This window comes from Salvelinus sp. IW2-2015, linkage group LG4q.1:29, assembly GCF_002910315.2.
Source record: "Salvelinus sp. IW2-2015 linkage group LG4q.1:29, ASM291031v2, whole genome shotgun sequence".
In the NCBI taxonomy this organism is placed as follows: Eukaryota; Metazoa; Chordata; class Actinopteri; order Salmoniformes; family Salmonidae; genus Salvelinus; species Salvelinus sp. IW2-2015.
Window position 1 is genome coordinate 26,211,543 of NC_036842.1, and position 15,056 is coordinate 26,226,598.

At 42.7% G+C, this 15,056-nt stretch overlaps 1 protein-coding gene across 1 annotated transcript in view; it reads right to left on the reverse strand.

Annotated features, from left to right (window-relative positions):
- Positions 1-381: 381 nt before the first annotated feature.
- Positions 382-15,056, reverse strand: part of LOC111961729 (tenascin-like) — a 46,624-nt gene continuing 31,949 nt past the window's right edge. The window contains exons 11-29 of the mRNA XM_023984217.2: positions 14,180-14,587; positions 12,257-12,721; positions 11,325-11,600; positions 9,062-9,334; positions 8,497-8,769; positions 7,992-8,264; positions 7,189-7,494; positions 5,510-5,782; positions 4,317-4,439; positions 3,794-3,937; positions 3,313-3,432; positions 2,988-3,131; positions 2,645-2,775; positions 2,393-2,525; positions 1,995-2,147; positions 1,582-1,679; positions 1,251-1,411; positions 884-1,049; positions 382-470 (exon numbers count right to left, since the gene is read on the reverse strand). Coding sequence (XP_023839985.1) covers positions 2,122-2,147; positions 2,393-2,525; positions 2,645-2,775; positions 2,988-3,131; positions 3,313-3,432; positions 3,794-3,937; positions 4,317-4,439; positions 5,510-5,782; positions 7,189-7,494; positions 7,992-8,264; positions 8,497-8,769; positions 9,062-9,334; positions 11,325-11,600; positions 12,257-12,721; positions 14,180-14,587 — 3,368 coding nt within the window. The 3' untranslated portion in view covers positions 382-470; positions 884-1,049; positions 1,251-1,411; positions 1,582-1,679; positions 1,995-2,121. The remainder of the gene's footprint in view (positions 471-883; positions 1,050-1,250; positions 1,412-1,581; positions 1,680-1,994; positions 2,148-2,392; positions 2,526-2,644; positions 2,776-2,987; positions 3,132-3,312; positions 3,433-3,793; positions 3,938-4,316; positions 4,440-5,509; positions 5,783-7,188; positions 7,495-7,991; positions 8,265-8,496; positions 8,770-9,061; positions 9,335-11,324; positions 11,601-12,256; positions 12,722-14,179; positions 14,588-15,056) is intronic.

The following is a 15,056-nucleotide window of genomic DNA, read 5'->3' on the forward strand; positions in this document are numbered from 1 at the left end:
GTTATTATTTCCATGTGCCTAGTTGAAAAGCTTTTAATCAACTGCCAGAAAGAGAATGTAACAGTGTGGGAGAATAGAACATAAGAGCGAGAGTGAAACTTACTCTTTTTACCCTCACCATAAAAATAAGAGTAACTGAAATCTCCTTTCATTGTTTCACATTTCATAATCAAACTGCCTTATTCTTAATTGGCATATTCAAATATCTTTGGACATAATATAAGGAGCCATATTTGGCTTGAACATTTTCCAATGAACACAAACAATAAAACAAATCAAACACACAAAAGTGCCTATACTGACCATTCCAAACCCTCCACCAAATATCTTCACAATAAAACCATGTACAGGTATTAAGTCTATGATCTTTTCCGTCGGCTTTCAACGTTTCTGAAGTTGACGGGTCTAATCTTCATCTCGACGAACTGGATTGAATACTCGTGTCCCTTCCAATGGAACCAGTTGATACCCTGAAAAAAGTAGACTTTTCTTTTTTACATGTTTACATTTTACACACCGCAGTATTTCAAAAGTATGTGTAATAAATAATACATGTAATAATCTTGTTTCATACTCTGACCAGAATATAATATAGTATAATAATAAACACACACACACACACGACACACACACACACACACACACACACAAACAACACACACACACAACACACAACACACATCACCACACACACACAACACCACACACACACACACACACAACACACACACACACCACACACACAACACACACACACACACCGACGCACACACACACACACACACACACACAACACACACACAACACACACACACACACACACACACACAACACTTTGTATAGCAGAAGGAAGTCATACATTGTTAGGCCACACTTTCTGTACCTTGCTGTGACTATTGTCCACCATATTTTCCCATGAGGTTGACACGATTGGCAGTTCTTGTACAAGAAGCACCCCTTATAGGACAGTGCACAGTTGGTTACTGCAATGTCGTTGTCATTGTCGTACGTGGAGAAGGGTCGACCATGGTGATAGATCAAAGAGTCACCTAGGAACAAGAGAAACACATTGACTGGTGTGAAGAAATATGGATAGTTCAATCACAGTTATATTGTGTCTTTTATTGTGACTTCTTTTACTGTAAAGTGTATTTGGATATTTCAATGGAATTTTTAATAAAGTTAGATCTGACTAGATTTTCTATGCAGAGCACTAATAAACACAGCTATTATCATAATTGTGTCCTTACCTGCTGTGCGCTGTATTTTCCTAAGTACAACTTGTAGCGGCTACGTGGCTCTTGCGATGGTGAACTTGTCATACTGAGCGTGGCCGACTTCCCGTTGTCCCTCAGGTCCACACGCAGCTCGTACTGGCCTGATGCCGTCATCTTGTGGAGGTTGGCCAGACCTGAAATGACAGGAAATGACATTTACAGTGCCATTCCTGTTCCCTATGGCTCAATTGGTTGGAGCAGGTGATGAACCCCGGGATTGTGGTTGACTTCCGCATTGCACAAATACTGAATAAAGGGAGAAAATAAAATACAAATAAAGGAAGGGTGGAGAGATGTGGATCACCAAACCAGAATTCATCATTCATGTCCCCAAAGCCACCGGTGTAATTCTTCCAGTTCCTGAAGAACTACCAGATTTCCATCTGGCGCATGCAGGAACACCTGTAAAGAGGAGTGAAGAACCTGTCATTTACAAGCCCTGATTGCTTTGGTTTGGCTTCAGTGTTATCACAAACATGTTAAAGGTCAATCCAATCAAACGGAGTTTAGACTTTGTGTGTGTGTGTGTGTGTGTGTGTGTGTGTGTGTTGTGTGTGTGTGTGTGTGTGTGTGTGTGTGTGTGTGTGTGTGTGTGTGTGTGTGTGTGTGGTTGTGTGTGTGTGTGTGTGTGTGTGTGTGTGTGTGGTGTGTGTGTGTGTGTGTGTGTGTGTGGTGTGTGTGTGTGTGTGTGTGTGTGTGTGTGTGTGTGTCTTCTACCAATCACCTCTCTCGTCGTGATTCATGTCACAGTAGACCTGGATGGGCTGGCTCTCTTCCCTCCTAGGTAGATGTTGTAAGTGCCAGAGATCGTGTCTCATTCAGCAGAGCCCTGCGAAGCAGTCCATTAGGGTACATCGTATAACCCTCCAACTACACAACACACACACACACACACACAACACACACACCACACACACACACACAACAACAAACACACACACACACACACACACCAACACACCACCACACAACACAGCACACACACAACACACACACACACACACCACACACACACATCAAAACAGTGCACTACTAGGAAATGAGAGCATCACTTGAGATCTGCTCATTGTAAAGCTGTGAGGGGAAGGAGGTGGTGTGTGTAGCAGTCTACTTACTGGTGGTGAAGACATTGGTGACGTGGCGGCTCCGCTGGGCTCCAGCGATGGCCTGTAGCCTGACGCTGTACTCTGAAGAGCCACTCAGCTCACTCATGCTGTACGATGTGGCTGTAGGGCTCAGGACAACTTCCTGTATTCAAATCAAATCAATCTTTATTCATAATGTAAAAGCACTTTGGAAAATGTAGCTGTAAAATAGCCATTGATGATAGATAGTGGGGGCCAGTGTGCGGACTCATAAACCCGTACCCGGACTGTGCCGTCGGGTGAGGTGAAGGTGAGGATGTATCCGGTGATGGCGGCACGCGGAGGCTTCCAGGTGAGAGTGGCACTGTCTGTCTGGACGTTACTGGCCGCCAGGTCATGAGGAGAATCCACATCTACAGACACAAACAGGAAAGTGGAAGGATCACATACAACACTATGTTAAACGTGTTAAATAATGATATCACAGATGTCTTAATATTGAATTCATGGACAATACAATATTGCACTTCATTGAATTTATGAACAATAAAATATTACACAGTTTGATTGTTGTTTGAAAATCAGACCCAATGCTCCTATATAAAGCATCTAATTTGAGAGCTACCCGTTGTGAATTCAGTGGTGATGGTGCCACTCTTCTGTGCCTCCCTCATGGCGTACACCCCAACTGTGTAGTGGGTGGCAGGGACTAGGGAGCCCATCTCAAACTCCACCGTGTTCCCAGAAACGTGCTGCATCACAGGGGTCACTGCAGACAGCAGAGGAAAGAGACAATATCACCACCCGGTTACCACCACCAACAGTCCTATTGTGCTGTGTCCATTTGGCTAGTGATGGGGGATACCATTGATAAAAATACATCATGTACACAAATACACGTCAGCTCCTGGCAATCTGTGCCTTGGGCCTCTTGTGAAACACACACAAACCTGAGTCTGCGCTGTAGGTGATGACGTAGCCATCGACGGTGGCCTGAGCTGGTTGCCATAGCAGCAGGGCGGTCGTGTCAGTGACGTTGACAGCAGAAAGAGCTTGAGGCCTGTCCAGAGCTAAGAAGGAGGAAAATACACAGCTTTGTTACACACATAGGCCTGTAGCCACAACAGCTTCAGCAAACAAACACCTGTACTGACAGTATTATGACCTGCAAACAACCCAATGCAATGATGTCATACTTTTTCCAGGAATAATTGACTGGGGTGGACAGAGTAAAGGAGTACCATATGTGCTGTTGAGTATGAATGTATGAAGCTAATGATTTATGAAATGCTCATAATGTCTATGCATGACACAGAGACTTCTGTCTATCCTCCTCATAGCACTGTGACTTGAATGTAAACGCATTATATAATTGCATGTATTTAGTAAAAGGTCAAATGTGTAAATGTATGCTAAAGAGTAGTCAGACACCTGTGGTGATGTTCTCTGCCCCCGGGTCACTCTCCTCCAGGCCCTTCCCAGCAAAGATGGTGACCTGATAGGTCACTCCTGGAAACATGTTAGGCAACAAGGCCTGGGTCTCGGTCCCATCTGCTAGCACTGTCATTGGGCTGCCTGTTGATGAGAGAAAATATTGCATTTATGCTACTTTAAGTTCTTCTATTCTGAAATAAATATATGTTTAATGGTGCTCTTAAATTGCACTGTTAAATCCACTTTAAGGAACTGGTTTCTTTTCCTTCATTGGTAGCAGCTGCAGATATTCACAGTTCTACACTAGTGTAAATTATTGTGTGAAGAAACCTTGTGATTACTCTATATTCCACTAGAGAGAGTGCTTTGTCCAATTTGGAAGAAAATGGAGAGGAAATTCCTCCCCCCATGCCACATGAAGCCTTTTTGAGGCCTAAAGAACTATATAAACGCAGTCCAATATCCTTATTATAATGGGTAGACTTTACTGCCACTATAAGATATGAGGCTATTCACTCACCTCCTTGGAGAGGCACATAGATGATGCGGTAGCTATCCACTCTGGCACGAGGCATGATCCAGTGGACTATGGCCGAGGACTCAGTCACTTCAGAGAAGTGGATGCCTCTTGGAGCGCCCAGGCCTGGCACAGCGATGGGGTAAGGGTTAAAAAGGCAAGCAAAAAATGAGAAAAGTTAGATTGATCTGTTTGAGTTAGATTTTTGATCAGGAATCGATTCTACTGAGGTCAGTTTATTCAACGGAATAAAAAAGACACACAAAATTCCAGTGAGAAAACATATTTGCTGAAAACCAACAAAGGCCCACCACAATCACCACAGCCAGAGTAAGATTGAAACCCACTGCAATCTACAGATCAACAGGGGTGCATCAGTATCACACTTCCCAAACGGCTAAAAAGTCTGCTCTTTAGGGAGCACATTTTAATGCATGAACCAAACCATTAAACTTTTGTCAAACATGCTACAATTTTTTTTTAAAGTTGCGTCTTTAACCAGTTTAGTGGCCAGTAAAATGTATAGGCTATGAAAATTGGTCTATAATGGGCATCAGAACACATGGACTTTGAGCTGCATTTAAAGCCAAGCATAAGAAGCAGCTCAATCTAATGCAAAAATATGTGTCTCCATATTCCTGAAAAGGATATCATATGGGGAAAAAGAGACATGCAAAACCAATTTTTTAAATGTAACCTTTATTTAACTAGGCAAGTCAGTTAAGAACAAATTCTTATTTACAATGACAGCCTACACCAGCCAACGCTAGGCCAATTGTGCGCCTACCCTATGGGACTCCCAATCCCAGCTGGTTGTGATACAGCCTGGATTAGAACCAGAGTGTCTGTAGTGACACTTCAAGCATTGAGATGCAGTGCCTTAGACTGCTGCACCACATCGGGAGCCACTTGATTGGTCCCTTGATGCTCCCAGGCCTAAGACTATTAGTACATAAAATAATGATCAGTGGCAATTTAAATATTTCCCTGAAGGCATACCCCTTGGAAAAGAAAACCAGTAAAAACAAAAGGTATTATTACAAAACCAAGTCAAAACAAAGATCAGTATTGCATCTTGTAATCAAGACACCTGTTTCCAGAGAAACCAGACGAGAGATATGAGATGCAGACCACATTGTGCTTCGGCATTTACTGATAGTTCAGATTGTCAGAAAATAGGCCCTTTATTTAAATACCTGTTCGAGCAACACCGGTAATTGGTTGGGAGCGCTGTTCCAAAGTGACACCGTACAGCTCGATTTCGTACTCGGTGCCGCCGGTGAGTCCCGTTAAAACCTTGGTTCGCTCGTCACCAAGGACGTTGACTTCTTGTGGATGAGCAAACTTTGTGGAGTCCTTAATTTTGATCACAAATCTATCAAACATGTCTTCATCTGCGGTCCAGGCCAGGCGGAAACTGTCTGAAGTGATGTCCGAGACAAACATGTGCTCCACTTCTGGCTCAGCCTCTGGTTGGAAAGAGAATTCAATTCGACGTATTTGTCGAGAAACATTCACCCAATTACTAGAAAACAAATTTGACGACGGCGACTGTCGGCGACTAGATGGAAAAGGTGAGAGAGTAGGACTCCTAGTTTTTGGTTAAATTCTCATGAACTTGCTACCACCACTCTGACATGCTTTCAAATCGTCAAGGTGCTTTGCATTCCTTTGTTATTTTATTGAGAAATAGACACGTTCATGGTTGTGGAGACATTTATTGACGTCAATTAGCAAGTCAACATCCACAATTACTATTCTCTGTGATTGTTGCATCAAGCCAAGGATTTGGCCAAAACAATCCATCCACACCGCATGCATTCTCAATGCCAGCCCTGCATTCAGTGCATTCAAAGGTAAATAAGAAAACGAGTGGTTAGGTCAACTGACATTTCATGCTGAAAATGCCATGTTGATTTGTCTGTGTTTTCCTACTTGTAGTCTAGGCCTACTATCCAATCAATGGTCCATAACCATCCTCAGACATTTTCAACTGGAAATAAAGACAGTTTTTTAAATGCCTTATCAGTCTAATATTTACAGGTGAAACTTAGATATTGCTTGCTTAGCCTACCTCAAACAATTCTTAGTGACAGTGATGTGTCCATTGAAAATGGCATCCTTTACACCGTAACGTTCACAGTGTCACATTATGAGAAATCTGAGGGGAAAACACAGTTTAAAATATGAAAACATATTTTCATATTTTCGAGAGAGGAAAAAGCAGAGCACCACACTCTTCTTCGCTGTAACAATTAAGCTTCAAACTGAAAACACAGGCAAGACCTCCATGATGCTTCAAACATGAAGAAGATGAAGAAAATATTAAGAGTAATCAGATTGCTCTGGAAAAGTAAGTGAGATGTTGGAGGAGGTAGTAGGGTTGTGTGTTGAGGCTTCCCCACCAAAGTAAAGCATTGATGGCATTAATATTTAATCCTTTCTTAGAAGATTACAGTGGAAACGCCTACCAGTTTTTTGTGATACAGTAAAAGTACAAGTTGGGAATCCATCACCCCTAGAGTAAGTAAAGTAAACCTGTGTTTTCACTTCGACTGAATAGTGACCAATCCCTCAAGCTGTCCCAAGTGACACCTCACTGTGATGGAGAAGCCTCTTTGTACAGGGCCGAATCCTAACTCCAAGTGACTTGTGTGCATCTTAGAATTTCAGCCTACAGACTGTGTAGTGTGGCCAGAGGCATCATGCACCTTATTTTTTGAGGGGGCACTGATGACCGAATTCAATGTATTTCAATGAATTGTGAGAAAAAGTATCTATATCTTGTATACCTTTTATCCTACAAATTGATCAAATTGGTAGGGGGCTCATGCCCCCTCATTTTCAACAGCCATGACGCCTCTGTGGGTGGTACCTGTCACAGCCACTGTGGTCAGTGGGCGGGAGACCAGCCCAGTACTGGATACCCCAGTCAGCCTGACCTCATAGCCTATGCCAGTGATCAGGCCCCAAATGTCCAAGAAGCTCTGGTTGCCAGGGACAGTGAACTCCTGAGGTTCCAGTAGCCAGCCTGAGTCTGACACCACTATGTGAAAGTGGCCAAAGCCACCAGTAGAGGGAGCCCCTTCATGTTGTTGAGGATGATGTGCCCTCCAGGACACGCGGAAGCCGAATGGGGTGATCTCCGAAATGGTCAAGTTTTCCACTTTGGGTAATGATGCTGGAGGGAGTGGGAGTTTTTTGGGGTGAGGGGGGATTAGGGTCGGGTAGAGGAGGGGTAAGACGTGGTGAGAATACATATGGTAGTTGATGTGTGCAATGATTGCAAAAGTACTTGTAGTCGTCGGCGCAGTTGGCCCTGTGACTTGTAGAGCCCCAATTCAATTAGGAGAATCTAGTCATGCACATAGCTTAAATAGATTGATATCATGTTTATAAATGGGTGACAAACTCCTAATTAAAAACGGTGGACATGTCATGTAGATACAAGGGGGTGTTGAAACACTAAAGTGAAGATTCTCATCCAAGAATATTGTATCCATCACACCTCTTTGTAATGTTCACTTGAACACTATTCAAAACCTGCAAATTTGTCCCGCTTAAACCTGGGTGGGTCCCTGGAGAGGTCATGTGTAATTCTTTGGCTACTGGGACACACATTTCCGCCCTGTCAGTGTTTCAAAATAAGTGGTAAGATTTGAGTAAATTACATAGTACCTGTGACGGCACGGGCTAAAACGGACGGGGTGCGGCGCCCATGAGAAATACCGTACAGTTCAATGTCATAGTCAGTGGCGTCCACTAGGCCAGTGACTGTAATGTTACGGACCTCGCCAGACGGCGTGAACTCCAGTGTATCAAACAGCTGTTCAGGGTCGCCGACCCGGATGACAAAGCCATCAAAGTGACCAGCCACTGTGCCCCAGGACAGGGTGAAGTTATCGGGGCTAGATTCGGACACAGCTATTGGGCCCAACTGTGGGACTGCCTCTGGACAAAAGAGAACAGTGATTTTGAATTAGGGGAGATGAGGAGTGTGATATAAAAATTTGACGTTATCTGTTTGACAGTCTAGGACTATGGTTGGAACTATAAAGTTATGATTATTTTCATGTCGGGGTTTGACTACTCATGAGCTAGTTAAGAGTAATAGCTTTTGAATTCGGAATTATAATATGTTATAATGTAACATATGGAGAAAAAAATACATGCGATGCAATACCTGTGGTGACTACGGCGAATAGGGGCTGTGTATTCTGTCCAGCGGAGCTAGCGTACAGTTTGATGTCGTAGGTTGTACTCCCTTTGAGGCCAGTCATAACTGTGGCGCGAGCCGCTCCAGGCAGGGTGCGGCCCATGGCCTGCGAGGGCAAAGCAGACTCTCTGACTTCTACTATAAAGTTATCAAAAGCCTTCTCCCCCCTCCTCCATGACAGTGAAAGTCTGTCTGAGGTAACGTTAGAAACAACTAGCCTGGACAAGTCAGGCTCTGCAGCTACAAAGGAGAGAAAAGTCAGCATTCATTCATTTTTTTAAGGGTGGCACACTGTTACTATCCTTTTTTCCCCTCAATAAACTGTTTTCCATTTAATCCAGTGTCAAAAACTTCAAGTGACCCAGATTATAATGAAGTCAATGTGTAGTCACTAAAAATTGGTATTTTATATAGTATTTATGTGTGCTCAAGAAGAATTATCAGAAAAGCATTGCAAACTTCAATATGGAGCAAAGTGATAATGTGCTCGTTCTGGCTTTAGAAATAAATAAAACAAACAAAATAGAAATACCTGTTGATGCAATAATACTGACAGCATGGGTTCGTGATCCCTTGACAATCCCAGTGAGGTAGGCTATATAGTCAGTGCTGGGCCTTAGCCCTGTGATGTCATGAGACATTGCATTCTGGGATATGTTATATTCCTTTGGCTCCTTCAGCCAATCTGAATCAATAATCTCCAGGACATAACCGTCAAACTCTCCCTCAGTGCCATTCCAGGAGATGGAGAAACTCTCTGACGTTAAATTAGATACATACAGATTGCCAACCACTGGCTCGCTCACTAAAGGAAGAAACAGTTATTGGATTTTGAAATAAGCTAAAATGTTAAAAGCAATATGCCTATTGCCTATAAAATCACTCGTTTGGCTGCTACATATTCAATTATCTGTCTAAGGGGATGATAATAGATTGTAGATTATTTTGTTTATCAAAGATATATGAGAATAATAAGTGCAATTTCACATGGCACTCACCTCAAACCTGCCATTCTCGATAGTCTTTGAATATAATGAAAAATGAATGACATGCACATTTTAATTCTGACAATACAACGGCAAGCTTTTGGGGATGTGGTGAAGACTAAAGAAAGATACAAATATATTGCAGTGTAACACATCAGTACTGATCATAATGTGTCACATGAATAATAATAGCATTTGTGCCATATAAAGTGTAAGTGATATCATCATTATTCCAATTTAAGCCAGGTCAGGACTAGCTCTTATTCTAAAAATAGATATGCATGTTTTGTTCAGTGTTTGTTCAGACAAGACAGAGTAAGACACTGACATAGACACAAACAGGGAAAGTGACAGATAGCCAAAGTGCCGGAGAGAGAAAGAAAGTCAACAGGACAGGGTATCCATGAAAATAAAAGGTGGCTTCAGATTTGCTAGACTTGACAAGTATGCTTTTTGACAAAAGTGTACGGTTGAATTTAGTGTCAAAATGTGACTTAAGGCAGGGGTCCAGAGCTACTGGGTGTGTAATGTAAGGTTTGGTTCCAGCCCAGCACTAACTCATCTGTTTCAAATAGTAAACAATTGTAGCCTTTAGTTAGTGCTGGGCTGGAACAACAGTAGCTCTGCAGGACAGGAGTTGGCGAACCCTGGGCTAGAAGACAGTGGACATGTTGTTGGTGAGATAGTACATTGCCAAACCCAAGCAGGAGAGCCATTCATTTATGATGTTAATAACATGTATGGGTGATGATGTTAAAGACACTCCATGCCTTTGGAAGAGTTTGTTGACAAGGGAAAGGGAAAACTCTTATGTGCAGGGGAGACGTTCACAAACAAGTTAAAATCATGCAAACACATTGCATTGAGTAGGACAATAAGTTGCCGTTTTTGTTGCACTATAGTTGGAATAAACAATGTTTCACAAATTTAATATCTAAAAGAGGAGTTAATGTTGTTACAACACACACACCGTACATAGTATTCATTGTCACAGGAGGTTGGTGGCACCTTAATTGGGGAGAAACAGGCTCATGGTAATGACTGGAGTGGTGTCAAATACATCAAACACATGGTTTCCAGGTGTTTGATGCCATTTCATTTGCTCCTTTCCAGCCAGCTGTTCTCCCCTCAGCAGCCTCCACTGTTCATTGTATACTATTAGGCCTACATTTCCAGTCTCTCTCGTACTGAAACCAATACATAGACCTCTAATGTCACTCAGCCGTTCTGGCCACTCAGTTAAAGCATGACTCCAACAGGCAAACAAGCTATAGGTTAATTACTCAGTCTGTGAGGATGGGGGGGTTGATGGAATGATGACGAATGGACACTGTTTAATGTGGATGGGAGGGAGGAGGTGTTGTTTGGTTTTCTTTTGCAATCATTGCAGCACATGAAAACTCACCACGATGCATGTAATGGCAGGGGGGAGGGCTTCATGCACTCAGGCCATGGGATGGAATGTGAGGAGGGGGCGAGACAGGGTGAGGTTGGTCACCCTGCCCTGTGGTGAAAGACTGACACAGTGGCTGGAGGGTAAGAATGACACATGGTATGGTGTTGTTAGAATGAAACACTGTCATTGGTAAAAAAGGCTAAATTGAAGGGTTACGTCAGTGATCTTGCTTGCTACGTGCAGTGCTGTGGATGCTTGAATGTGAATGGAAACAGGCAGGTGTGTGTGTGTATGCTGTTCACCACAGATCCCAACTGGAATAGAGAGAAATTGCTCAAAAGGCACAGTGAAGAAAAAGTAAGAAAGAGAGGGATAAGAACAGAACCTTGGGGGACACCTCCATTCGTAGGTACCTGTAGTGACTTCAGTATACACCGGCTCCTGGAAGGAGCCCTGGTGGAGCCCGTACAGGCCAATCCTATACAAAGTGTTAGGACTCAGGCCAGAAATGCCCAGGTTGAAGGCATCAGCCGACAGGGTGAGGTTCTCACTCTCTGGACCTCCCTCTAAGTTTGTCACCTCAATGACAAAGCTCTCAAACTCCCCGTCCTTGGGAGTCCAGTACACATTGAAGCTGTCCCATGTCACATCAGAGACTGTGAGGTTGGCCACCACAGGCCTCAGCTCCTCTAGCAGACAAACAGATCATAGTACAGTCAATAAAATATACACTATATGAAATATATCATAAATCGATATTTCACATCATGTTATGTTTTATATCCCATAATCAGGGATCATCAACTAGATTCAGCCAAGGGCTGATTTCTTTCTTGAGCGGATGGTTAGGGGGCCGTAACATAATTACAAATAATTTGTATACTGCAAATTGAGTGCAAGAAGCCCAAACAAATTTCAAACCTTACATTTGTATACGATCACATGTATCTCTTTATTATGCGTGGGAATACTTTGGAATAGATTTCCAAAATTGAAATCACTTGGAGTTGATTTGCTGCAGTTTTTACAGTCTTTTATGTCCAACAATAAAAAATTTAATGCAACAACAAATAAAATCACCCGCGGGCCGCAAGTTAGGGAACCCTGCTTTATATATTCCATATATTTCACATCAACTATACAATGTATTGCAGGGATTAAACTGTGATGTGTTTCAGCAGCACTTTCTTAGTCAGTTATGATGACACAGAACACATGAATACAAAGACAGATGGATGAATGGGAGGATGTATGAAATGAATAAGGATAGGATGGAGAGAGGGATGGAGAGAAAGGTGACCGATGGTTATGGATGTCTATGGCAAAGAATCACTGCTCCATGTACCTGTATTAGCAAAAGCATGAAGAGGCAGAGACTGCTCCCCCTCCACCTTCCCATACAACGAAACCTCATAACGTGTCCCAGGGGATAAGCCTTCTATAAGGGTCTTCCTGGCACTTCCTGGTACCGTGGTCACATGAGCTTGTGCCATCCCTGACAGAGCATTCACCTCCACCAAAAAGCTATCAAAGGCTTCATCTGGGGCTGACCAGGCTAGCCTCACGCTAGTGGGGCTCACGTCTGTGACATTGAGGTCCCCTAGCGTCTCCAGGCTGGAGCCCTCTGGTTCAGGTTCAGCCCCAGAGGGGATGTCCCCCGTGGGGTACAGAGATGTAGACGTAGGCCCCTCTGTGATCAGAGGAGCCAGAGGAAGGACTGTTGGATGAACAGCTCCTGTGTCAGGAGACTGTGTCGTCTGAGCACTTTTGACACTCAGAGCGACTACATCAGTAGAGGTAGACCTGGGTGCTAAATGAAAGTACATTCAAAAGGATTAAATGTGTAACCTGTAACCTCTAAAGGAGCAGAAGAAAAACAAAAAGAGTGGTTAACCTGTGGGAAGAAGATCTGGTTAGAAGAAATAACTGGTGGAGTAAAAGATTAACATAAATACCCACAAAAGCATAATTATTGATTACAGTAACAAAAGGTATATTGTCTTTTGTCTAACTTTCTCCCATTGAGGTTTGGAAGGAATAATTCTGCATTCATCACTCATCACCATTTTCACTCTATGGTGCTGTGCATGGTTTTCTTGTTGTCAGGGACCATAAACTTCCACATGCATCGGAGACGTACATTTACACTGAGCAGCTCATGCATTAATGGCCCCTGAACAAGGGCCATTAATTTTTGAAGGTTCCGAATAGTCCACCGTAGTGACAGTACCCAGTACACTTCAAATGGATGAAGAAGCCATGCACTGCCAGTTATCCTACAACTTTGTTTATGTTTCAATATCCATATTAGGTCACCACTAGTGTACTATGCAAGCATGGATATTGGAACAGAACCCTGGTCGAACACTTTACAGTTTGATTCATGTCTTGTTGTTTCAAGATGCATAATATGCTATTTTAACATTGTACTTTACAAGTAATACTGTAAACATTTCAGGATGAAAATGCAATGTGGATGGGATCGCAAGCAATGACAGTGAAGTGGATGAGTTTGTTGGCACAGACATACAGAGAGCAAATTGGTTGCTTTTAAAAACTCCAATGAAGGAGGAAATTGGTGTGCAAATGTAGTCTAATTGACTTTTCTGGATGTCATGCTGATCTGCAGGGAAACAGTGGAGACATTGTAACCTCTCTGAATAGCCATTCCAAGGAATACACAGATTTTCTTAATGCATTATCTCTTCAGCTAGAAGGTATCAACTTCTCTGATAACAAACTTACTTGGGGGGGGGGGGGGGGGGTTCCACAAGGTGTTTTTAAACAACCAATAGATAGTATTGTTGCTGACAGAAAGTCGCAAATTATGCCCTGCAAATGACAGCATTTACAGTCCCAGTATCCATTGCTCTATTTGCTATAACCAATTTTAGTAATGTCCTTCATCTGAATTACTCTGGAATAGAAAAGGCATGGATTCCTCTTCATAGTTTGAAAGCAACACTTTCCGTTTTAGGACTGCCGTCCTCAGCATGCAAGAAGTGACTGGATGGGATGAAGCTAAATGGCCATTTTGTAAAGAAGGTATTATCTCAAACCTCTAATATCATGCCATGCATACCGATCCACTGCAGTTGAAAATCACAATACCATCATGCAAAACATGAAAGGTTTGGTTTTTGAATTTCTCAACTCTTTTGTTCAAATCCTGACTTTGCTATCCAGGTAGAGTTAAAATGAGCAACGTTCAACAACAAAGGGATATCTATTGTACTGAAGGCATGCAGCCCAAAAGTAAAGCATATACCTGTAACTGTGACTGCTTCAAGCGGAGAGGATCTTTGGCTATTGCTTACTCCGTAAAGCTTTACTCGATATTCTGTGGATTCCCTCAGGCCTTGAAATCTAGAACCTTTGGCATCTCCATGGAGATGGACCTCTTTTACATCCCATAATCCCAGAGTGTCTCTACATTCTAAAATATAACTATCATAGACAACATGTGCCTTTGGTTCCCACGAAAGTTCAAATCCTTCGGACGTTACAACTGAGACAGTCAGCTCTCCCAGCTTATCCTCGAGCTCAAGCCCCATCCCTGAGATCTGTAGGTCTGGGTCAGAGGGGTCTAACGACACAAAACTAATGATATTGTCCTCCGAGCCTATGGGAGTGGTAAGCTCAGGGACCGGGTTGGCTATGTAAAACGTGAAAGAGGCTACAAGAGAAACACAAAGGCACAAATTCAGATAAGGGAGACATTTAGAGATTGTGTGTCTTTCTGCACTGTTACTGTTGGCCTCAGTGTTGTCTATTTTTGTTCCACTAATAAAGTAAGTTACAGCCTACAACTACCGGACCCTTGCCCTTAGTAATTCCACCTTCTTCTGTCGAGTAATGGTATGTGTTGTGAAATATGTTTGGATTGATAAAGCTGTTACAGATGTCTTTATCTCTTAGGATTATATAATGCAATTCAAAACTGTTAGCAGTACAATAGGATCCATACGTTTAGCACTTGCTGAATGATTCCCACAAGAGACTATGTTTTTTACCCAGACCTGAAACCAAATCTATGACTTCAAATTGGCAAAATAGTATTGTATACTTGAAAATTGGTTTTTGCAGAGAGCAGAACTGAAACTACTTTCTTAACGGATCAACCACACATATTTGTGCCTTGCAAT